Raw genomic sequence first — 27,166 nt, forward strand, 5'->3', positions numbered from 1 at the left:
TTTAAAAAAAATATCTGAATGTCCAATTATCATTGAAAATGCAGCATTTGGCATCAATTTTTCTTTTTTTTTTAATTGGCTCATTTTATGGGCTATAAATTATATTAAATTAAAAATTGTAATAATTAGAAAAGGCATAAAACATAAAATATCTCGTACCAATATTATTTTTTTCAATAAGAAGTCAAACCCAAAGGAACTTCGTTCGATCGATGCTACAATAATAATTAGGAAATAACTCTTTGACGCTGCTTAGAATCACTTGGTTACTGTTGTACTGGCCGCGATTCCCGATTGAACCGAATTAAGCCGAACGTTTACGGCGAGTGTAGTCAGGTATGGATTTTCTATATTTATGCATTTACCGAGGGGGCCGGATTCAACATCGTCGCGGGCCGGCTGTTGCCCACCCCTGCTGTAGAGCCTTTTCATTGCAAGAATTATCCTGTGATTCAAGGACTGGATGATGGATGTCATATTTTTTGGAAAAAACATTCATCTAAAATTTACATCTTGGATGCATTATCTAATAATAAAAGAGCTTTTACATTTTGTGGTGGTATGCCCAGGTCTTCAATTTGATATCTTTTTACTTCTGGCACAAAATGTTCAAGAAACTAATGAAAAATGTACAACATAAACTATGCTTTTTCTTTTTTTAATTATAATATATGACTGGTAGTTGGTTCATACAGTCTTTCAGGACTCTTGGGCCGACCAGGCTAGCTGAGTGGGTAAAGTACCTGCCCGACAACCCAAAGGTCGCGGGTTCGATTCCCGCCTCGGGCTTGGATCAAAGTACTGCAAAAACCTTGGGAGGTGCAATATGGCCACAGAAGCCGATGCGCCAACAACTACCAAATCAAAAAAAAAAAAAAAAAAAAAAAAAGGACTCTTGGGCAATGTGACTTGCCAATAATAATTGGTGTTAATTGAAGTGAACTATCAGCATTTGCACACAGTAGCTCCAAGAACCTCTCCTTGCTTGTTTTTCTCCCAGGAGTCGACATTTCATGCCTATGGGCTTGGGTATTTTCTGGAAGTGAATACCAAAACAAACTAGTCTTATCTGCATTGTAGATTTGAGACTTTAAAAATTTTTTCGTCATGTATCATTTTTGTCAGTTTTTGTCTAAATGATTATATTTCCTCTGGGGGTACTCAAAGCTTCTCCGTAAGTTCTCGTTCATAATTCCATGCCATTTACAAAATCACCAGAGTCAACAATAACTCACTTTGAAATTGATTTTCATGTGATTTGCTACTAGCATGCTGCTGCAGATTTCAACTCTATTCCTTGTACATTAACACTACAAGAACATCGTTGCACATACCATTTCAACACAGCATCTTCCAGTGAATATTGTTTTTGCATATTTTCCTATGCTTGTGTAATTTTCATGTTTTCTTGGCTTATTTGGAGCATCCGCATCACATATTAAAACGAAATTCTTTACGAATATCTGAAACACTTGTTTCTTCACATCACATTTCCTCACAAACGTGTGACAGATACTCCCAATATAAGTTAACAAGTTAGTCAATTCTAACTTGTTTTGCACTCATTTGTCCTTTTCCTTTTTTTGTTGTGTATTAAATTGGGGGGGGGACTGTATTTGTAACATAAGAACAAATCTAACACAACACAAATTTAATTTGCAATAGAATGATCTGTGTAATAGATACAGGTGACCCCTGCTTAATGCTGATAATTCGTTCCAGAAAAACAGAGTGCAAAGAGAATCTGCGCTAAGTGAGCACCGCATTCCCATAAGGTAACATGTATTTGTGAGTTGCGGTCGGTGCCATAGGATATTTCCTAATCAATAATAAACAGTAGTTTTTTTTGTTGTTTTTGGTTTTTTTTTTTTTTTAGGAGCATTAGCAACTAAGGCCATATTGCTCCGGGATATGCGGTGGTCATTCCCTGACCTTTCCGCATCCTCCATATTTGGTGGTGACGGGCTCGAACCCCGGTCTAATCAAGAAGCGTGTGCTATGCACTGCTGCTCCTTCCCACCTGGCTACGGAGGCGCCTAATAAACAGTAGTGAAAAGATGTACAAATATCGGTCAAAATATTTAATATTCAAATATTTGTACATATAAAATATTCTGCATTACATACGTATATAATTATGTGGTAACTACTTATGTATCAAAATTAAACTTAAAATTCCAATTAAAATCATGAATTTTTTAATTGATCTAAATTAATTTTAATTGATTTAATTTAATTGATGAATTTAATCATGAAAAATGTGTCAGTTTTGGGTTGAACTTTGGCCCTCTTCCAAATAAACTAAAAGGGGTATTAATTTTAAATCCCCTGCAGCGTTACCACCCAACAATAAAGTCAACCGATCCTTCGCCGCTTTGAAACCTGGCATGTTTTTTTCTTTTTTACCTGGCATGTTTTTTCCTTCTTTCAATACGAAACTTCTTTTAGGCATTATTTCCACAAAAGTCCTGCTTCATCTATGTTAAAAACTTATTGAGAAGTATAACACATAATACCCCTCTTCAATAATTTTAACAAGTTCTTTTTTTGAAAGTTTCGGCTCCTTGATCTGCATTTGCGGCTTCTCCCTGGATTTTAAATCTATTCAACCAGCCCTTACCAATTTTAAATGATTCCACTTTTTTTTTTTAGGTGATTTTTCTTCAGATAATCATATTGGCTAATCTCTTTCTCTCTCTCTCTCTTTTTTTTTTTTTTTATAATATTTAACTTAACTGAATTCTGCATTGGATATTATCTTCAATAAAATTAGTTAAAGTCTTTCCATTTCAATCCTAATAGCCGGCCTAGCCCTAGTTGCTTGCAGTGGAATAGCTATCTTTCCCGCTGCTAAAATTAATTCTTTATTTTTTTATAATTGTTCTTACAGTTAAACTTGCAAGTTCTAAATTATGGCACACATCCGCTTGTCGTTGACCCGAATCGATTCGCTTCAAAACGTTTAATTTAATTTTCAAATTCAGTATTTTTCTTACATTTATAGTCTTCGTACTGCGCCCAGACGTTGTTGCTTTTTCATTCTTATCGGCCATTATTAACTCTTCGAAAATGAAACTGCATTGGTTGCATTAATTATGATACAATGTTCAAGTAAACTGTCCGTTATGCACGATGTCTAATACTGTACTGAGTGATGACTAGACTTTGGATAAATGCATATAACGCAAATATTACAAGCAATATACTTGATCATTTATTAAAATGTTGATCTCGGAACTACGTAACAAGTCACTGTACTACAATTAAATTAGTGTGGGAAAATTTCTCAAGTCGGCGTGGGAAATGTTTTAATGCTGTTTTGGTATTCATTTTCAAGCTATCGACTCCACCAAATGAAACGATATGCCAAAGATGCAATCTGTAAAAGAACGTTATAGTGATCTGTGACAGCGTTATAGTCAGATACGGGTTATAATATAAGAATAGCGTTATAGCGAATCAGCGTAAAGCGAACCGTGTTATAACTGGGGCCTGCTGTACACGTTATGGTCACATGATTCATATCTAGTACATAGATCATTACTATTGTCCATCCCTGTTCCTTTTCAATCCTGTTGTCCCAGGCTATGGATCCATTATAACAACTCTATAGAGTAAGATTTTATAAACTCTTTTGACACAAAATTTTATTAGCTGTCACACTAAGAATGATGTTTTGATTTTCATAAACTGAAGAATAAAAATTTAGAAAGCATTATCTTCAAAAAATTTTACATTTTCTTGTGAAAAATATTAAACTTGATAAAATAACTTCTACAATAAGCAAAGAAAACAATACTAAACTTAAAGTAACTTTGACTTAAGCAAATAATATATGACACTGTGAACCAAGTATATAGTTTTTTTACACTCTTTAGACAGTGCAATTGACGCTAAGCAAAATCTCAGCTGTAATGCGATAGCCCATGGTACAAAATTAAAAACAGATTTTTAGCTTAGTGTGCAGTATTGTTCAGTTGTTCATTTCATGTGCATTTCCTTTTACAGTGCTGATTTGTTGACTGCTACAATTGAATTGACATATTTGCATTAAGGCACAAAAATTGCAGTTTGTTTTTATGCAAGTTAGCGTTCCAGCAGCGAATTTGTTATTTGAGACCATATATTTTCAATTTCTGCAAAACCATGGACAGACCATATATTTTCAATTTCTGCAAAACCATGGACAACTTCTTGTTTTTCTGCAAAAGTGTGGTTCAAACCATCTCTCTCTCTCTGTGTTAACATCAAGAATTTGAGAAATTTTAATTTTAAGCATAAGACACTTAGTGTGATTTTAATTTAATTGGTCTCATTTATTTGGTTTTTAATTAATCTGTTTTCTTGCAGGAAACTGTACATCTGAAGCGCTTTAATGTAACATGGGAATTGGTGAACCGTCATTTATTTGAGGCCTTCATTTTTTCTGATCCTGTTTTGCGCAATGGTCTTCCAGACTGGAATTCTTTATCTAGGTATGGAGAATACACTTATTTCACTGGCTAATATTTACATAAAATTTGATTTTCTTCAAGAAAATTTTTTTAGTAGTATTTATCTTGATCTTTGACCCATTTCTCTCTGTTGGGCCTCTACCAGTTTTACAGTCAGAAAGCTTTTAAAGCTTTTGAAACAGATTTTAGCTATTCTTAGACTTGCTTTTTCATTATCAGTATTTTATAAAAACTTAATTTTTGATATGTCCATGTTAAAGATGAAAATCCTGATTGTGTCTCTAATACTGGCTCTCCCCCCCTTTATGCTTCTATTATAGCATACTATATAAAGGGCAAATTACATAATATTGTTACTTGCACTCTTCTATAACATTAGTACCGAACTCTGATTTCGTATCACTGGAGTTCAGTCTTTTTCACATAAAAAAGTAAAGGTTATTGTTTTAATCAAAAATTTTAAATGGCTAATCAAGAATAACTGGTTACATATTTGGAAAGTTTGTGTTAAAGTAATTTTTACTCTGTGTCGTCTTTTACTTTTATATCATTCCTGAGTATAATATTCGACACTTGAATTAAGAACAGTATTTCTACAGTAGCATTATCTGTAGTTGCTGAGTTATAATGTTGAAGGTTTGGATTAAGCTGAAATAAAAGAATATAAAAGTACCAGACTAAATTCAAGTTATACATATTTAGATAGTTATATATAATATCGGTATAGATACACCATAGTTTACCCATAAATTTTAACTACGTACGTAGTGTAAAGGCATCATTTTAATTGTATCTCATGTTGTGGGTGCCTTCACAATGAGATGGCGCCTCCGTATCCAGGTGGGAAGGAGCAGCAGTGCATAGCACACGCTTCTTGATTAGACTGGGGTTCAAGCCCGTCACCACCAAATATGGAGGATGCAGAAAGGTCAGGGAATGACCACCGCATATCCCGGAGCAATATGGCCTTAGTTGCTAATGCTTTTAAAAAAAAAAAAAAAAAAAAAAAAACCAAACAACCACAATGAGATAGCTGGTATTGCACTACTTCAAATAAATGACGCTTCTCTAGTAGAGAAGACTACTGTTATTTATTTTCAGTGGATACCACCACCCTGACGATCATTTTGAAGCTAGTGGGCTTCATCATCAGTGGATGGACGGGTACCCGGTAATGCAACATTACATCATAGTTGCAAAGTTATTTCCACAATATAAGAGATGCCAAATGGTGTAGGTAATTATAATGTATTAGAAGATGAAATGCACAAGGCATAATTTCTTATGGGTTTAGGTAATTTTGTAACTTCACACACACATATAGAGAAAATTAGTTTTAAAATGCAATTCATTAGCTTCATTTTTAAGATCAGGTTAAAAGATAGTCATGTCTGGCCTTGTTACGAACTGTCATATTATTTAAAAATATGTACATAAACACAGAAAGTTTTAAAAATGCATTTAGTAAGCTTAATTTGTAAGATTAAATTAAAAGATGGTCATATCTGTTTGGCTTTATTAACTGACCTTACTGGGATAATTAAATAAAATTACCTTTGCCATGTGTGCCATAGGTCATTCATTTCTGGTCATGCTAATATTTGTTAACCAGGATAAAGTTTGTTATTATATTATGGTGCAAGTGTATGTCAGATTTAAAATTTTAGACAAGATAATCATTTTTTTGTGATGCAGGTGGTTAAATATAGATTTATGCTGAGAAAAACATGTTGAAATGTTTTTTATTTAACAGTGTTGTATTTAGAAATCTTTTTTATTTAACAGTGTTGTATTTAGAAATGTTTTTTATTTAACAGTGTTGTATTTAAAATTTTTCCAATAGGTTAGAAAATGTGAATCAAGAACATTCTAGTGCTACTAGTTCTGCAATGAAGAAGTTAAATGATGAAATGAGGGTTATATCATATCTTTGGAAAGAAGCTGAAAAATTGATTGCTGAATTCAGCCATAAGCAAGTGCGTAATTATTATTTATGCTCTTAAAACATTTAGTTTCATTCAGATTTGTTTAACATAAACATTATTTTTAATTAATGTAGCATGATTCATTTAAAAGGGAATATTAAGCATGTGAAAGCATTGTTGAAACATTTTTAAATATTAAAATAGTGTAACTGGTTTGTTATTAATTGAAATCTGTTCAATAGTTTGCAGTTAATTCTGCTTTTGTAGGTCTACGTACAAATAAGCTGTTTTTCTTTTACAAAAGGGTGTACATAGAGAGAAAGAAAATAAAGGTTTTTCAAGTCCTTTTTTTTAGATAGAATAAATGAAAGATAAATCAGGAGACAAAAATAAAGGCTTAAATTCTGACAGTGAAATGAAAAAAAAAAAAAAAAAAAAAAAAAACCATAAAACAGTGATTATTGCATAGCTGCGTATTCCCTGGATTTATGATGGGGAATCTGGCTTTTTTTATTGGAGGTGGTATTAATGAGTTTGTCTTTTGCAGAAACATCTGCAAAAAGTAATAAAACCACATTAAAATTGAATTTTTTCTTCCCTTTGTTAAAGAATGTGGCTGTAGTAAACAGATGTTAATAGTTTGCCATAATTTTGTAGTTAGCCATTGGGGTGGGGGGGGTAGTCTTTATTCTGAAAGTTTTATCTTCCATTCAGTGTACATTTGTTTCAGTACCATATACTACCTACCCAGGAATGATACCATCTCTAAATTTAGAAAGCAATAAAGATTAATAAAAGAACTTGAAGTTTATTAAAAAAACAATATAAATGAAGATGTATTTTTAAAGAAAATAGTGTTTTTTAACTCCCCCCACCACTGCCAAAACACTACCCTTCCCATCAATAAGTTAATGAAAGCCACCTTCCTGGTTAATCACAATTACAAAAGACCAATGAGAGACAAGTACAGAGATGATTTGTCATGAATGCCAAAACAAGTTTACACAGTTAAACTTTAATGTAAGCTGTTTTATACATATGCTAAAAAAGAAAATAGTTTTAGTTTAGTGCAAGTTTACACGTTGTACTGTCAGTGATTTGTATGCTGATACATGCAGTGATATGTTACAACTTCAAATATTTAATACACTCACAATAGATTTTCTGTTGTTTTGTGAATCAATTTGGTTAATTGTAGACTACTTTGGCAGCCAGCTTTGTGTTGTGAATTTGTAATTTTGACTGCTGTAAGAACTCAAAAAGCTTGCTAACTCCGAACAGAATTCATAGATGGCAAGTTGCCAAGTGAGGTTATCAGAAGCTTTACGTTAAATAATATTTAACTTTAACTTAAATACAACCATATTTGGAGAACCAATTCATCATCTATTGAGAGAAGCTTTTGAACCAAACTGAAGTAGATCGATTTAAAAAAAAAAAAAAAAGAATTACAGATAATTTCTGTCAGTTTCAGAAAGAATTGATATATAGTGGGCCTTGGTTGGGGAATTGACAAGTGCTCAAGAAGCATGAACTATAACAAGTTATCTCAAGTCATTCTTGGTATTTAAGAATTCCTCATAGCAATGCTGAGTGTTATAAAATATTCAACCAAGTGAGGAAGAAAATGAATCAGATCTTGTCTTTCTGATGTAGTTTTTGAATCTCTTGAGAATCAAATCTGAACAATATTGCCATTGTTATAAACACAACTTTGAATCAGCATTTCTGAAGAGGTGCAAAGTCTGCTACAGTATCTTTCTTGAAGTGGTCAGTTGATGTCTAAAAGACAATCCAAACAGAATTCCACAGAAAGCAAAATGCTAGCTAAGCTAATTTTTAAAAGAATACTGTGGCTGCATTTTCATATAAAATTTGTATTTTTTCAGTGAAATTTAATTTAAAATACAGTTCCGACTTAAAAAAAAAAAAAAAGACCTTTTATCACCTGTTTTATGTGAAGAACTTTTTTTTTGCAATAAATCCCCTGTTCTTGGCCTGTTTTGGCAAAAAAACCCCACTGTTTCCTCCTTCCTACAAATACCGAATTTTCAGTGCTTTGAAAGTCAAAACTTCAACTGTGTCCTTTATTTTTAGTTGATATTATAACTTGTATTCAGTTAAAATTTATTTGAAGAATTTGTAGTGTTGGTAATTATTTCTAGCTTTATAAAAGATTTTCTGTTTATTCATATCCTTCTGTTCAGTGATTCTTAAATTTGCTAGTATATGCATGTGTATTATGAATCCTTTAGTGATCTGAATTACACATCTACTCCAAAATACTATTTCTAGGTGCATTAAGATATATACATAAAGTGCCCGTTATCTTTACCATGTCTGTTCACTCCTAGTAGATGGATTTTCATAAGGTTTTATATTTTTCTGTTTTAAAAAGATTTGTTGAACCATCCCAAATTTTATTAAAATCAGACCAATAGACATCTGACAATTATTGTTTCATTGTCTATCTGTCCATATTTACATGTAATAACTGAGCTCTCAGTGGATGAATTTTGGCAAAATTTTTATTTAGCTTTTTTAGAAAAATAAGCTATCTCAAATTTTATTGAAAGCAAACAGGTAGAAATTGCGAAATTATTGTTTATATATTCATCATTTGCATGTAATGGCTCAACTCAGCAGATGGATTTTCATGAAATTTCATATTTGCCTCTTTTAGGTTGATATGTGAAACCCTCCCAAATTTCATTAAACATGTACCAGTAGAAATCTGGAAGTTATTATTTATTTATTTTTTTGTACATATCACATTAGCTTTCCATATACTATATAATTGTAGCTGAAGCACTGGGTATTATGTTTGTTGCTGTGTTTTGATTGGAGGAAAATGGGCATGTAGCAGATGTGCAGAAAAAAAATATTCATGATTGGCACATAAAAGCCATTGCTTTTTGCTTTTTTTTTTTTTTTTAATTGTAACTCATGAATTTATTATTATTATTAATAGCAGCAGTGGCAAATGATGCAAGGAAGCAAGCTTATATGTCACGAGCCAAAAAAAAAAAGCAAAAAAACTAACCACCTCATCTGGCCGCCATATGGTTAAAAAATAAACTACTGGAAACACAGATAGAAGATGGCTGTATGTACTGGACAAATTTGAAGATAATTAATACAAAAGCAGCTGCATCATTTGAAATGTATTTTTGCAGGAGTCCACACATTTCAAATATAGATCTCTATGCCTCATGACCCATGAAAAAGTTAATATAAATGAAAAGTAAAGTTAACTGATATTATCTGAGAGATACCCCATGTAATTTTGTTATTTCTTTTTTAAATTTGAGAATAAAATCATATCCTCATGTGTACCCTTCCCCATTAAATTTCTCTGAATGAAAATGGAGTATTTTCTGTTTTCAGTTTGATTTACGTATATTATGAGTGGTTAATTTGGCATATAATACAGGATGATTTTTAAAATTCATGCCAAGCCAAAATGAAAAAGCTGATTTTCTCAATTTGGTAACCATTTGCAATTCTTACAAAACCACATTGCTGTAAAAAATGTATGCCCTTCTATGTAGTGGTTAAATTTACATAAATTCATCCTTACTGGTTTGTTTTGGATGAAGCCATGATTATGCATTCCCTATCTGAATGTGTTTGTAATTGAGAAGTACTGTTTTTCAAAATCTTATGTGAATTACATAGGCAAATTTCAAGAAAAATATCCTTATTATAATTTTTTATAATTACTTATGGTTTTAGTTACTATACAGCAGGCCCCCGTTATAACGTGGTTCGCTTTATGCTGATTCGCTATAACGCTGTTCATATATTATAACCCGTATCTGACTATAACGCTGTCACAGATCACTATAACGCTCTTTTACAGATTGCATTTTTGGCATATTTAACGAAATCATTTCATTTGATGGAGTCGATAGCTTGAAAATGAATAGCAAAACAGCATTAAAACGTTTCCCACGCCAACTTGAGAAATTTTCCCACACTCAGTGAAATTTTCTCGCACGCTAATTTAATTGCAGTACAGTGGCTTGTTACGTGGTTCCGAGATCAACATTTTAAAACATGATCAAGTATATTGCTTGTAATATTTGTGTTATATGCATTTATCCGAAGTCTAGTCATCACTCAGTACAGTATTAGCCATCGTGCATAACGGACAGTTTACTTGAACATTGTATCATAATTAATGCAACAAATGCAGTTACATTTTCGAAGAGTTAATAATGGCCGATGAGAATGAAAAAGCAACAACGTCTGGGCGCAGTACGAAGACTATAAATGTAAGAAAAAGACTGAATTTGAAAATTAAATTAGACATTTTGAAGCAAATCAATTCCGGTCAAAGACAAGCGGATGTGTGCCATAATTTAGGACTTGCAAGTTTAACTGTAAGAACAATTATAAAAAAATAAAGAATTAATTTTAGCAGCGGGAAAGATAGCTGTTCCACTGCAAGCAACTAGGGCTAGGCCGGCTATTGGGATTGAAATGGAAAGAGTTTAACTAATTTTATTGAAGATAATATCCAGTGCAGAATTCAGTTAAGTTAAATATTATAAAAAAGAGAGAGAGAGATTAGCCAATATAATGATCTGAAGAAAACTCACCTAAAAGAGAAAAAAAAAAAAAAAAATGTGGAATCATTTAAAACTAGTAAGAGCTGGTTGAATAGATTTAAAATCCAGGGAGAAGCCGCAAGTGCAGATCAAGGAGCCGGAACTTTCAAAAAAGAACTTGGTTAAAATTATTGAAGAGAGGGGTATTATGTGTTATACTTCTTAACAAGTTTTTAATTAAAATAGATGAAGCAGGACTTTTGTGGAAACGAATGCCTAAAAGAAGTTTCATACTGAAAGAAAAAAAAAACATGCCAGGTTTCAAAGCGGCGAAGGATCGGTTGACTTTATTGTTGGGTGGTAACGCTGCGGGGAATTTAAAATTAATACCCCTTTTAGTTTATTTGAAAGGGGCCCAAGTTCAACCCAAAATCGACACATTTTTCATGATTAAATTTATCAATTAAATTAAATCAATTTAGATCAATTAAATTCATGATTTTAATTGGAATTTTAAGTTTAATTTTGATACATAAGTAGTTACCACATAATTATATATGTATGTAATGCAGAATATTTTATATGTACAAATATTTGAATATTAAATATTTTGACGAACATTTGTGCATCTTTTCACTACCGCTATTATTAATTTGGAAATATCCTATGGCACCGACCGCAACTCACAAATACATATGTTACCTTATAGGAATGTGGCGCTTGCTTAACGTGGATTCACTTAGTGCTCTGTTTTTCCAGAACGAATTATCAGCGTTAAGCGGGGGTCACCTGTAATTACTTCTAACATTAATTATATTATTATAATTAATGTTAGAATAAAAGAATTAATAAATTTTTAATTATTATTTATTTAAGTTATGCAAACTTTGAATCACCCTATAGATACCATGCAAGTGACCATGCCTTTTTTTGGAATTAGCTGTGAGGTACACTCCTCATCCAGTAACTGTAATGCATTCCTCTCCTCTTACTCTTCAGAGTGAGGAATTTTTACAGAATGCTGCACCAATAGCATTCTGTATTTCGATCATTGAAAATGCAGAAATTGAAGGAGGAAGGTAGAAGGTCAATAGCAAAATATGCATAGGGCACAAGAAATTTTGAGCAACAGGAAATGGGATAAATTATGTAAATAATAATTAATAAAAGACCATGTTCATTTCAACAGAAAGCTGAAAAGAAATTTTGCATAATAAAAACAAAAGTGGTATCTATTAGACTCCACTTTTGCAGCTAACCTAGGGTTAATATTAATTTTTGAGTCCAGTAGGAAAATGTTAAATGTACATTAAATTTAATTTTTGAGATACTGAATAGTATCGTATGACTGGGGAATGTGGTTTCCCTATTGCTAAACAGTTTACAGAGTCAGGAGTTTTTGCATTTACAGAAATATATATAATCTACAGAGTTTTACAGGAGTTTTTAATTTACAGAGGCAGAAGTAAAACTCCTACTTCTGTAAATTCCCTCAAGCTTTCAAATGAATCAAAAACTGATTATCTGATATGACACTGCTGAAGAATTGATTCTTTTGAAAAGTTTACAACGGAATCAGTAGGAGTAAAACTTTAGCAATAACATGACTTCAATACAAATTTCTATTCCAATTCGTTTTTCTTGCTACTTGTATACCACTATTGTAAAAGTAGCTAATCTCACAATTTGAGAAATGCAACATTGTGTTTAGGTTCTAACTTTCCCTTATCTCTCGAACAGAAAAATAAATCAACAACACAGAACTTGTAAGATTTCCCCTCTCCATTTCTGTTAATTGAGAATGCAGTTGAATTTTATTGTTAACCTAGAATATGTTGGGTTGAGTCACTCAGTCACCTTAGCTTTAAGGGTTGAGTTTAATCTGTTGGATTCAGTCACCTTAGCTTTAAGGCTTGCATTCCATTGTAATTAATACCAAGTGCATCATACCTTCCTTGTAGAATTCCTTCAGTTGCTGATGAAATTCATTGCAGATGATATGCTACATCTCATTGTCTTCTGTTATTCCTTTTCAGAGGCTTGTAGATATGAATATCAGAGGCGGGTGGGATTACAGCTTCTGTGCTGTAATGGGGATTCTCCACCTCTTATCCCATTGAATTAATGAACTGAATTTGTTAAGCATGGATGGCCATTTGTCTCTGCAGCACATGGATTGACATATTTTGTGCGGAATGCAAGCAATGTGTAAATAATAAGCAGACATGAATCTAGTAGGGATAAACATTTTCATTAGGTACATATCTATTTATTCTTATTATTTTATTTTTTTTCCATTCAAAACAGCCATATTTTAAAATTCAGGCAGCCATAACTTCTGTAAGAATCATCCTTTCAGAATCAACACAATGTTTATATCACTGTTTTCATTTAGAAACAGGCACCTCCATAGCCAGGTGGGCAGGAGCAGCAGTGCGTAGCACATGCTTCTTGATTAGACCAGGTTTTGAGCCCGTGCCCACCAAATACGGAGGATGCGGAAAGGTCAGGGAATGACCATCTCATATCCCTGGAGCAATATGGCCTTAGTTGCTAATGCTCCTAAAAACCAAATAACAAACAAATAAATAACAATCATTTTGAACCCTAGAATACTTTCAATAATTTTTTTAATGTACAATAATACCCTGAAGTTACGCGATAGGTGGGTCAGACGAAAATCGCTTAGGTCGAATTCGTATAAGTCGGGGTACAACTTTGCATATAAATACATATAAATTTTGTATTAGTAAAATAATAAGAGGAGTATACCTCAATATAGTGCGTAGAACACTTCCATATGATACCCTCCAGAAATTAAAACGGAAAAAACGAAAAAATCGACAACTGACCGGTACATTAGAGTAAAATATAAATAATTAAATAATCAATTTAACACAATACAAATCAATTTAAAACAATTAAAAATCAAATTAACGCAATTAAAAGAATCTAACGAAAAAATTCAAAATGATTTTCCTTATTTATATCACTGTTTTCATTTAGAAACAGGCACCTCCATAGCCAGGTGGGCAGGAGCAGCTTCTGTCAAGCTTGCAAAGGAAGGAAAATCGTTTTGAATTTTTTCATTAGATTCTTTTAATTGAGGAAGGAAAATAGTTTTGAATTTTTTCGTTAGATTCTTTTAATTGCGTTAATTTGATTTTTAATTGTTTTAAATTGATTTGTATTGTGTTAAATTGATTATTTAATTATTTATATTTTACTCTAATGTACCGGTAAGTTGTCGATTTTTTTCGTTTTTTCCGTTTTAATTTCTGGAGGGTATCATACGGAAGTGTTCTACGCACTATATTGAGGTATACTCCTCCTATTATTTTACTAATATTATTATCAACGTAGAACATTGAGTAGTACAGCTCTGATTCATACTATATAAATTTTGTTTAATTGGGACCAAAGACTAACAAAAAACACTGGCTTAGAAGAAAAATATTTAATAAAATTGCAGTTCTTTATACATATTAATACAAAATATGTATTAAAAAAATAAATGAGTTACCTAAAAATGTTATTTCGATGTCGATGGCTTCATAAAATCTAACAAATTCGTCTGACGACACAGCGCCTTCTTTTTTTCACGCAGAATTTCTTCGTAGCAAGCTAATAATTTTTTTATTCCTTGCTTTGTAGCTATAACGCGTTCTTCATTGGAGTCTTTTATGTTTTCTAAAATTTTTAAGCCCTTTTCAATTGAGCTGAGACCTTCTGTCAAGCTTGCAATTGTCATGTGCTTTTCTGGTGGAACTGGGTCTGAAGTGTCGGATACTTCAGTGACGTTTTGCTCACGCATCTCTATGAGCTCATTCATTGTCAGCTCCTGACTATGTGAATCCAACAGCTCATTGACATCATCACCATTGACTTCCAAATCTAATTGCCTGGCAAGATTAACAACTTCTTCTATCACATGAGCGACATGATCAGTTTCTGGTGTTGTTTTCATCTTGGTTTTAAAAAAAAAATGGACAAAGTTACTTCCAGACACCATTCAATGTTTTTTTGTGAATTTCATCCCAAGATTCTTCAATGATTCTTACGGCATCTAAAACATTGAATTGTTTCCAAAAAGTCTTTAACAGATATCTCACTATTTTGTCTCATAGCTTCATTCAGACGTGCAAACGAACGCCTTGTGTAGTAAGCCTTGAATGTTTTGATGACTCCCTGGTCCATTGGTTGAAGCAAGCTGGTTGTGTTTGGAGGCAAAAACACAACTTTCACACGTGGGTCGAAATAATTAGGGTGGCAGGAGGGTGACCGGGTGCATTGTCAATAAGAAGCATCACTTTAAATGGAATCTGTTTAGACTTGCAATGAAGTTTGACTTTGGGTATGAAGTGGTGACCAAACCAGTCCTCAAAAACGAAGCTGTCACCTAAGCTTTATGATTTGACTTCCAAATCACTGGTAAGCTAATTTTAGATATACACAAAACGAAAAAATCAAGAACCGCGTAACTCCGAGTTCGCATAAGTCGGGGTATTACTGTACTTTTGAAACATCTTATATAAGAGATGTTTTGTTTTGCTTTCGTTTTCACTGAACAGAAATACATGGAGTTTTATATACTTCATGTTGGCATGGGAATCTGTTCTTCCATGGTGAGGACACAGCAATAAACCATTTTCCTCCTAATTGAACCCTAAAGATAAAATTTGTAGTGACAGTTATGCTGTACTTTATTTTATACAGAATACTGTAAGATTCATTCAAAATATTTCTCCACATGATTATTTTGTAATCATTTGATATTTGCATAATTTGAGAACTTTTCTTTATTTTTAATAAATATTGTGAACAAAATTAGCCATTATTATATATGAGTTGGCAACTAAGTTTGCTACAAATTTCTTTTTGTGAAGTGATCTATTATGAATTTCCTCTACCTTGCACTTCAATAAAGAGCACTGTATTCTAAAAAGAAATATGCTTCTGTATTTATTTGTAATGGGGTCTGTATTTATTTGACCTGGAGAATTAACAAAAGATGGAGAGCACACATTCACTCACGTTGAAGAAGATTGCTCTTTCTGTCTGTTTTGAAGCATACTAGGTGTAATGAAAAACATTGCTCCAAATAGTGATGTAAGAATGAAAGCAGTTTTGTAGCATTCTCATGTGATGCAATTTCTCATCCTTCTTATATATCAAGCAAAAACAGGTTTTCCAAGACATCAGACGTGTGATTAAATTTTTGATCTGCCTATAAAATTAAACATCACATGGCTGGCAAAAGACATGCATTTAGGCAAAATTACCTTTATTTTGCATGTTGTTTCACCATTATCATTGATGAATATTTTATAAACCTGGGTTAGTCTCTTTGTCCCATGAATCATTAAAAATAATTTTCTTTCATTCTTCTTGTACTTTGCTGATGTACTTTAATTTTTCACCACAATTTTGTGCTTGTTTTAGAAATCTGCAACTCACTGCTCAGAATAAGTAAACTGGAATTTTTCAAAACTGAATTGGAATGCAGCTTGCATGGCCCATTATTGTAACATCCTTCTAATAAAACAATTGAAAAAAAATTTTCAAAATTATCTCTTGCTTCTTTAGAGCAATTGCATGTCTTTTTTTTTATTGCACAATTTTAGCTGATGAAAGTGATACTAACAAAGATACAGTGATGAAGAGTCTAACTCTTTATCAGTGACAGTTTGTTTCTCAGCAACTGTATCTTTGATATATTTGTAGATATTTTGACCCATAACCATAGTGATTGAAGGACTGCCTTCTTTCATGAGAAAGTCGTTTTGCCATAGCATCTCTGGTAGGTGTCTTTCATAGCATTGCAAAGCATTTTTAAATACCACTTTTGATTCAGGATTGTGAAGAAATTTTGCTTTGCTTTCACTTTGTTCCTCCAATTGATTAAATTATCATGATTCTTTCTTATCAACATGCCTGGTTGTGATTCTATTTAATTGATCCTCTGGAATTTCTTTGCACAATTATTGTTTGTTGACTTCTATAAATTTCATGGGGTGACTGGTTAAGCACTTCTATGTGAGTTGATAAGGCTGCATGAAAATAGTGTTCTTGCAGAACTATGTGTGGCTGCAGGCATCAAATCTTGAACAGTGAGTTTAATGAAAGTAGTTGCTGTAAAACTGGGTTGGAACATTTTTAGAACAAATTAACTTAGAAATATTATGAACAAAGAAAATAAATCAAAAAGAAATAGGAAATGAAATAAAATTAACAAAAATAAGTAAAAATAAAAACAATAAAAGTGAAAAATGTCATTGAGTGAGCCTGAAACCCTTCACCTATGAACTACAAGGATTTTGCCTTTCCTACATTATGGGAGTTGATAACAGTTGAATTTCAAGGAGCAAGGTAACCATCTCTTTTGATTTGATTTTGTTTGAGCAGTTTCTGAATATGTGGTTGTACTCATTTTGCTCATTTAAGGAATACTTGATCATCACAATGATTTCAAATAAATCTGAGATAACATTGTGTACTCCTCTTATTAGATCAGTAGTTGTGAATGGCCTTTGGATTTTAGAATCTGTAGTGAATTATTTTGAAAGAAAAGAATTCACTAACAGTGTATTGTTATTCTACTTGCACTGTGGAGGAAGCTATAGTTATACCCATGAACAATTTAACTATTTTCATTCTCCCTACTTCCAACAATTTTTCCTTTTTTTTCCCATTCACTACACAATTCTTCCTGTAACTACAACAAAGTCAACATTCTTATGTGAAAACAAAATTCTTAACACTGCAGGCATGACACCCTGTAAAGTAACAAAGCAATGGTGCAGAATGTGACAGGACAAAAATTACCTGTCATATTAATTTCTTGAAAAGTTTTTTGAATTTTTTTTTTTTTTTTTTTTGAACTCTTGGAGTATACTAATATTTCATCTTTTCTTAATGGGCGCAATACTTATTGTATATGATTTTTTAGTTTCTGATAAAAAAAAAATAAATATTTAAAAATGCTGTTTTTTATGTATTTTATTTAAAAAAAATTAATTTTGCTGAAAATTTAAAAAATAACATTATAGGCATACAATATAAAGATGAACTAGTTGGTCTCTTCCAGTTTCCAATTTAAAAACTTAACCTTGTGAAATTTCAAATGTATGCATACACATTGCGCTTTTTATGTGTAAAAAAAATCAATTTTATTTTTAAATTAAAAAAATAAATATATAGATATATAATGTATTGGATACTTTTATTCAATTCAATTTTGAAATTTTTTTCACAGTTACTTCAAATTTGGTACATTGTGAAGTGCATGAAATTTGAATATTATACATATTTCTAACTTTCTCTCTGTCCAGCGTGAATATTGCCTGCCATTATTATTTAAACATTCAACTGAATCATTCAAAACAACCTCTGAAAGACCATTAGAAATGTTGCTATCTCAAGTTGATAGATTGTTGTCACTTAGGAGACTTCTGTAAGTAACTTAAACTAGACAAACAATTCCATGCTTTGTAGCATCAGTGGAAGCCTATCATTAGATTCCCATTCTAGTAAAAGTAGGCCAAATGTGATGGCATGGAACCCAACAGGTTTTCCCATGCTATAACTCTGTGATAATGATGTAAAAAAAAAAAAAAAAAAAAATGCAAAAGCCATACCAACTTAAACTTTGATTATATTTAGGAACATACATAGTCACAGATTTTTATCTTCAACCAACGGTGAACATGAATTCATTATTTTTAAAAGGAACCTCACAAGTCCAGTGCAATCATTACAGTCACACTGCTCTGAACATTCAAAATCTAAACATTCAGCATTCAAAATCTAACAGTCAAACATATTTTGATTGACTGTCCACACTATCAACCACATCATACTTCAATACTTCAAAATGTGGCTAAACTTCAAGCACCGTTGACATTACATCATATCATTGGAGAGGAGGCAAATATTAAGGAACTTTTCTGCTTTTTGAAGAAATTGGAGTGTATAATCTTTTATGAATAGGTTTCATAACTGAAATGAAATTGAACTGCTTCATTCTTAATTATTTTCTGATATTCCTACGAATAGGCGCACTATAGCCATAGCAGCTAATGCATCATTAAACAACCATACCACACACATACCACACACAATCATTACAGGATTAAAATTTTAAAGCCTGTCCTGGCCTTAAAAAAAAATAACATCTTGCTGTATATTATTTCATGATGTATTTTTTTATATTTGCAATGGAAAACTTCTGTTCAAGAAGTGACATGCTGTTTACGTATTATTGGTATTACTACTTCCTGCCTCAGTTTTACTAAGACTTTTTGGTCAGTCTAAGTAGAAAAAGAAATAGAAAATGATAAAAAATTAGAATATTTTCAGAATATCCTCAGAGTTTATTTCCAGGGATTATTCATTGCTACTTTCAATAGCAAGAAGAAGCAGATTTCAAAATGACTCGCCGAAAGTGTTTTAGTGGAGTGACAACTATTTTCACAGAGAAATAGTGTAAAAGTAATTGTGTAATATTTTGTTTAAAGGTCGAACACTGACAACTGTTCTTTTGGGAAAAACTTTGGAAAGGGTTATTTCACTTAAAATTCAGGCAAACAAAAAAAAAATCTCTTTTTAAGAGAGACTACAAGAAGAGGAAAGACAAAGAATTGTATGTGCAATTGTTATTGCCTGGTAAAATTATGTGCAGCCAAGAAGCTTTTATAATTCATCATATAACTTAAAAACTATTTTATGAGAGCTTTAAACTTCATACACTTTACATTTGCAGGAATCAAGTTTTTCCTGCATTGAGAATTTTGGTTTTAAGATGGTCTTATTGCTACAACATCATTTGAATTTTAGCAGTTTCGTATCTTTGTATTGCATTTCTCACTTTCTATGATATTCTCTTTCCATTTGTAGTCTGCACTGTCAATATATAGTTTGTTTATTACTTAAGGGTGTAAAAATTAAAGAAAAAAAAATACAAGTTTCACACTTAGTGAATTCAGTTGTTTCAATCATGGAGGGTTAAATATTTTATGGTTTGAATTTTGACCTATCAAAAGGTTAAAATTTTGCAAAACCTATTTAATAAATGTCATTCAGTAATGTTGATTTTTAGTTTAGCTTAGTAATAAGTATATTTAGGGCATTTATATAATTTTAGGCTGCAATGAGAAATAAGCAATCAATCATTGATTGGGATTCCTTTAATGCCCATTTTAAGGTGCTTGAGGAAGAGTTCCTAAATCTGCCAAATCTGGGTTATAGGTGAGTACTTTATTGCTAATTTTTAAAGATTTCATTCATTAACAGTTTTATAATTAATTACTATAAAACTATTAATTAATGGTTAAACAAATTAGTTCTTTTAACTGATGTTTCATAATTTATAAATATTTATGCTGTATCACAAATGAGTAATTTAATAATTACTTTATAATGCAAACTTTATTATAGCAAAGTATTAAATTAGATATTCCTAATTTATTTACATTGTTTGCAGTAGAACAATGTAAATGTATTATTTTATTTATATTATAAATTATTTTATGTTTGCAGGAAATGTTGGTACTTGGTAATAGACATGTTGAATGCCAGTTTTCTTGGAATAGTATATTTTCCACTAATATAAGCATTACGCAACAAAAGAATTGCCTTTGTGACCCTCAGTGAGGTGAAGAATGAAAAAGACCTGGGGATAATTGTGCAGTCGGATATGAATTCTCTGAGCACTGCAGATGGGCTGCCAGAGAAGGTCATGGAGTTTTGTCTGTGATATACAGGAATTTTGCTAGCAGAGACAAGGAGGTTGTTGTTATTTGATTTTTAGGAGCATTAGCAACTAAGGCCATATTGCTCCGGGGATATGTGGTGGTCATTCCCTGACCTTTCCGCATCCTCCGTATTTGGTGGTCACGGGCTCGAACCCCGGTCTAATCAAGAAGCATGTGCTACGCACTGCTGCTCCTTCCCACCTGGCTACGGAGGTGCCAGACAAGGAAGTGATTATACTTTTGTATAAGACAATGATCAGGCCACACCTTGAGTACTGCGTGCAGGTGTGAAAGCCTCATTTTAGGAAGGATGTAGAGTTGCTAGAACGAGTACAGAGAAGGACAAGAAGATTGGTGAGAGGAACAAAGAGGCTCTCTTACCAGGAGAGGCTTAAATTCTGTCAATTGTAGCATCTGGAGACTAGGCACCTTCGAGGTGATCTGATTGAGTTGTACAAGGCCTTGAATGGTTTGAGCAGGCTCAATGCTGATGGGATACTTCCATTTGCTGAGATTAAGAACCTGAGGGGGGGCATAGATTCAAATTGAGGAAAGACAGTTGTAGAATAGATGTGCAGAAGTTGGCCTTTAGCCAGCAGGTAGTTAATTGCTGGAACAGACTTCCATCTGTTGTTGTTGAAGTTGATAGCTTAAATAAATTTAAGGCTGAACTAGACAAACATTTGGAGTAACCAGTTGGGTGAAATGGGAAGGGGGGGGTTTGGCTGATGCTCTATAAACTTGCTTTCTTGCATCATATACCTCTAATAATGCTAATATAGCAAGAGAAGGTTCACCGGTTCAAATTGTAAGAGTGAACTTTAAATAGTTATATGTGTAAATCTTCTGTTATTAGCTTCTGTTCTGAATATTTGGCTGAAATATTCATTATCTATACAACCAAATATTATATATATAACATTTTGTTATATGTGTGCATATGTTTCAGATAATGATAAAATTGTCCTCGTGTCAACACCACTGGATAAGCTTGACATTAGTTAGAACAAGTGATAGGGGCAGGTATTATGAGAGTAGAAATTATTGTTCTTACATAATTAGCATAATTTTGCCATTAGTTTATAAAAATATGGCTACTGTGAATTGAAATATTGGAAGTCTGAAATGCCCAGTGCTATAAAAACCTAAAAACTACAGTAATACTTAAAATGTAAGTCTTCTGGATTGGGAGCAAGAAACAAAGAGCAAGGAACAATGTTTTTCTGCAAAAACATAAAGACAAAATAAAAGTAGCAGTAAAAATGTATACTTATATTTATTCCTTTAAATTATATTTGTTTTATATTATAATTGGTGGATCTTTCTGTATATTACGTCACAGCTATACTAATGGCAGTAACAAGAATAATTTAAAAAACTGTGAGCGACACATCAAGAATCCAGGTATTGCTCTGTTTCTGACACAGCTTCGTGGCTGTGCTACTCTAGAATATAGTAATTAAAAAAATTACAAAAACAAATGAAGGTCAGATATGCATTGTGGGAAAGCAGCTGTATGGCAGAATATAGAACTACATTGTGGCATCCAACCCACACTTAATATCAGGAAGTGGGAGATTTACATTCATTTGTGCCATGAGCATTTTGAAAGAACTTTAATCCCAACAGAGCATAGTCTGTTTTCCTACTATGCAGGCAACCTAGCTTTTCTCCTTCTAGTTGCTGAGGTAATTGTCAGTACAGCCAAAGTTTAATGACCATCAACCGAAAACTTCTGGCCTGTTGAGTATAAAGCAAGTAACCCTAGGCATCGAGGTCTGTGTCAAATTACATGCTCAAAAAGTGTTTGAAAACCTGTTTTTAGTTGTTTTATCAAGGATAAAACCAGTGAAAAGAAGCTGTTGTAGACTGATTCAAAATTTATGTATTTTTTGTAATTTCAATGTTTTGATTTTCTGATGATAGTTTCCACTGTTGTATCTGTTCTTCTATCACTCTTTCTTTTCATATTATTCTGAAAAGCCCTGAAATAGAGGCCTTCAAATATTCAAGACTGTAAGTGCTCATGTTTCTTTGTCGACTGTAATGTCAGGAATTAAACATCTTAGGCAGAGCAAAATATGCATCTTTCTCTTCTTTTAAGCAGTTTAACTTCTGATGTATGCCTTATAGAACATATTTTAAGTGGTTTATCTTGGTCATTAAGTTTAATCCTAAAATTTGCCCACAATGCTGCTTTGAGAAAGTCTGTAGTTTTCTGTTTAATACGCCAGTAATACGCCAGAGCGCATTTTCCTACCACAAATGTAGGAAAATATCATCTTTAATTTAAAAGAAAACACAAGATTTCATAGAGGATCATGGGAGAATGTTTTATAATGAACTAAGAACTAATGAACATGAGATGGTATGAAGGATTATTATTAACTCAATGTTTTTGGAGTTGCTTTGCTCCCTTCCTTTGCAGTTATAGGAATCTAGTGAAAAATCTACAAACTTAGATTAGCTTAATAATAATTCCTTTCCCCAATTCCTCCCATATCATTCTGTGTAACAGCTTTAATTCTGTTAAATTCTCTCATGATTCCCTATGCATCTGTACGTTTTCTTTTAAACTATTCCTGTTCCTGCTTAACATGTATAATGCCCACACACACAATACATTTTCAATGTCAGATTTATTTATGCAGCATATTTTTTGCCATACTGCACTGAAACTTACAAATACAGAAATATATATATGAATTTACTTCAATTCTTCTGTATAAACTAAAACAGTACAGTGGCACATGCTCTCTGCCTATATATTAACACCGTCTTGCTATGAAATTTTTGACCTGGTCTTGGCGCATTATAGCCTTAGTAGCTAATGCGCCAATAAAATCAAAACCAACCAACCAAGCTATGAATTGTCAACACATTTGGAAGGTTATTTGTTCAAATTAACTAGGGTATGCAAAATCACAACAGGAATTGCCAGCTAACTTGAATGAATACCTACCCAAAACATTAGGAGTTAACTGCATAAAACTATATATATATTTCACTACATATGAGATAACCTTCATAAAATAATGCCTTATCTATATTCGTTATCACTTGTATCAGTAGAGGCTTACTTTTGACTGACTTTTCTGCAATATGAATCAGGGAATCAAAAATCCTGATTACTATAGCTCTAGAACACATTCTTTTAATGACTACTTTAGGCAATGGGGAAAACATGTTTTGACCTCCAGTGCATTTAAAAACTGTATGTAGCTCACACCATAGGTGATAAGTATATGTGATAAGTCAAATATTTATGTAGATGGCTCAAATGGGTATTGCAGTTGGGAAAGTGGTTTTTTTTTTCTCATCTTCACAACTTTGGTATTATTACCTCTAGAATGTACTTTTTATATGGCTGAGCTTTATGTAATAAAATTAGCATAAGAAAACAAATAAATTATACATCCTACACTCTTTAATGTATACAGAATGTGGCGGCAGTCTTCCAAGGAAGTCTGATAGTACTTATTTTTCTGAATAACCCATTTCATAATCAATTTTGTGTATGCATAACAATTTGCATGACAATGGATGGGTTGTAGTTTGGGAGCTGAGTAGGAAAACCCTAAAAGTAGAGAAAATAAAGAAAGGATAGCAAAGATTGGGAGGCCAGATTTGGCTTTTTCTGGATAATGTAGTATATTATTTTATCTGTACTCTCTAGCTGTTTTTTAGACAAAAAAAAAACAAAGCTGTCTTTCCCTGCAAATAAACCATGAATTCCCCCCCCCCCAAACCAACTAGATCGGTCAGTGCAGAAGGGGAAGAAACCACGTCTAGGTTCTTCTTTCCAGATGGGACTTTAACCTGGCCTTTACTGCTTAGAATGAAAGGGCAACAGTCATAACCACTGCTTGCCATGAGGTCTGGAAGATGAGAAGAGGTTACTGACACAGAGAGCAGACAGAAAGTAAATGATGAAAAGAATTTTTTTTTAATGATGATTTGTTGGAGTCTTTACTACTCTAATTACACAGATGAGTTTGCATCGGAAAGAGCCCTCCATAAAAACGCTAAGATTCTTCATTTACTCTCTGTTTATCATCTCTATATCAATGACTTTTTCCTTGTTTCTCAACTACACCCATAGGACTAGCATACCACTAGATTGAATACCTTTTCATATAAAAAAAGTGTAATGTAGGTTGCCAAACAAACATTTGAACACTTGCATAAACCAGTTAGTACTGAGTAATGGTTAAAGTACAAATTCACTACGCTAACTTTCTTCCTGCCACATTTATTCTTCATACTTCTGATATTTGGAATATCCTTCTCTATATGTTTCCTCAAAATTATCTGAAGAAATTTAATTCTAGTGTGAACAGGTTCTTATTTCTCCACCTTTGCCCTCCCACCCATGGTAATTCTCAGGGATCACCATAAAAAGAAAAGTAGAATGTGGATTATAAATCAAATGGAAATATTCCACTATCAAATATATCAAGAACCACAGCATTCGTTAAATTTACTATTTACAGAATGCATAGCTGCCAACTCTCCAGATTTATGATGGAGAGTCTGTCTTTTTCACTTGATCTAACCCTTCTCTGTTTCACCATCGAAAAATTGTTGGTGACAAAGAGTTTCTTTATCCCTTTGCAAAAATTCAGTTTTCCTCCATCTTTTTATTTGCAAATTTCTGCTTATTATTTTCATTATTTTTGTTAACAAATTGGCTGTAAGGTTTTCCGTGGTAGTCCACAATACAAACACAATAATAATGTTGTTCTCTGTTGTGTAACGAGAGTACACGTGAACAGGCGAAGTTTTTATGGCTCCAGCTAATAGAGAAGTTTTTCTTATTTTGCTTTTTATTGACTTAAATTGGCATATTAATTTATGTTCTAGAAGTGCTTTATATTCTTAATAACAATACTTAGTTTAATTTGTATTTAGATAGAGATTTTGTAGGTTATTATTTAGTATCGGTAAGGGTATCTAATCCATGTGTTGGACAAATTTTGCAGCTCCCATGAATGCTAAGTTTTTAATTATGTTTAGCCATTTTATTGACTTAATTGTTATATTAAATTATTTTCTATAAGGAGCTTACAGACCTAGTCAAACACCGTGGTTTATTATGAATTTAGATAGTGCAATTTTGAAAGTAATTAATACCTAGTGTCCGTAGATTTACCGTTTGTAACTTGCTGCCATTGTTATACAATACGAATACTCCGAACTAGATAGCATAAGGTTTAACATAAAACTAGATAGCGAGTATAGTAGTATCATTTAATCAGTAAAATTTACTAATCTTATTACTTTTGTAATAAGATTTATTACAAAATTATAATATTTATTAAATTTCATTGTCAATTAAATTGTACTTTTTTAAACTAAATACATATGACGACGTAGTTTTTACAAACATAACATTACAAATAACATATAACTTGACAGGAGATAAGAAAGCCATATAACGTAGCTCGAAGATAATATTCGATGCTCAAATACATATATATAGTAGGTGCCTCCGTAGCCAGGTGGGAAGGAGCAGCAGTGCATAGCTCACGCTTCTTGATTAGACCGGGGATCGAGCCCGTCACCACCAAATAAGGAGGATGCGGAAAGGTCAGAGAATGACCACCGCATATCCCGGAGCAATATGGCCTTAACTGCTAATGCTCCTAAAACCAAACAGCAAACAAACAAACAAACAACATATATATAGTGTTATAACTGAATTGGGATATTAGTTTAGGGTTATATTTTTGTAATGGAATTTTATTTAAAATTGAATAGAAATCATGACTCGGACGAGAGTAGCAAAGCAAAAGGCTCAAACTAATGGGAGTTCTCTGGCTCAAAAGAGAACTGAGGGGGGAACGGTTGTCTTGTGGATCACAGCCTTTTGAAATGCACTGCTTGTTTGATGTTCGTGGACAATCAGGTATGGGACATGATATTACCAAGGGGAATGTCTTTGTGTGTGCGCACGATGTAAGGAGTGTGAGGAAACCAGGCGCCCGCTCTACGTTGTTATGGGCCTATATTTGAGCTTGAGGACAGGGTGGATGCCCTCGAAGGATTTAAATTGAGGGGCCCTCGAAGGATTTAAATTGTCAGCTGCCCACATCAATGCCAGAGCTTCCACTTGAACATCTCGCAACACAGCGGCAACCTCAAAGGCAGAATGCACTGGTCCCAAAGGAACTAGTTGTTGTCAGTGACTCTATTGTCAGGGAAACGGGGAACATATTGTGCAAAAAAGGATAGGTGGAACAGGACTGGAGTATGTCTGCCAGGGGAAAAGGTTGATGCCATTGTAAATCAGAGTGTCTTATAATGGGGGATTTTAATATTTCAGATATTGACTGAAATTTGTTGGTTAGACACTCACACGCTAGCAAAGCTTTTGTGGATTTATTGGATTTCTACAGCAACATGTTTGGGAGGCAACTAGAGGGAGTAATGCTCTTCATCTGATAATCAGTAGTGATTCTTCATGCATTAAGAATCTGCAG

General features: G+C 32.9%; 1 protein-coding gene across 3 annotated transcripts in view; it reads left to right on the forward strand.

Moving 5' to 3' along the window:
• Positions 1 to 27,166, forward strand: part of LOC150083311 (protein FAM193A-like) — a 359,376-nt gene that overhangs the window by 151,458 nt on the left and 180,752 nt on the right. For 2 of the 3 annotated variants that reach the window (XM_090377966.1, XM_090377967.1), the window contains exons 8-10: positions 4,351 to 4,475; positions 6,298 to 6,430; positions 20,075 to 20,178. In XM_090377966.1, coding sequence (XP_090234092.1) covers positions 4,351 to 4,475; positions 6,298 to 6,430; positions 20,075 to 20,178 — 362 coding nt within the window. The remainder of the gene's footprint in view (positions 1 to 4,350; positions 4,476 to 6,297; positions 6,431 to 20,074; positions 20,179 to 27,166) is intronic. The other variant, XM_090377969.1, reaches the window with a different exon arrangement.

Source organism: Mastigoproctus giganteus, chromosome 7, assembly GCF_048544385.1.
Source record: "Mastigoproctus giganteus isolate SK-2022 chromosome 7, ASM4854438v1, whole genome shotgun sequence".
In the NCBI taxonomy this organism is placed as follows: Eukaryota; Metazoa; Arthropoda; class Arachnida; order Uropygi; family Thelyphonidae; genus Mastigoproctus; species Mastigoproctus giganteus.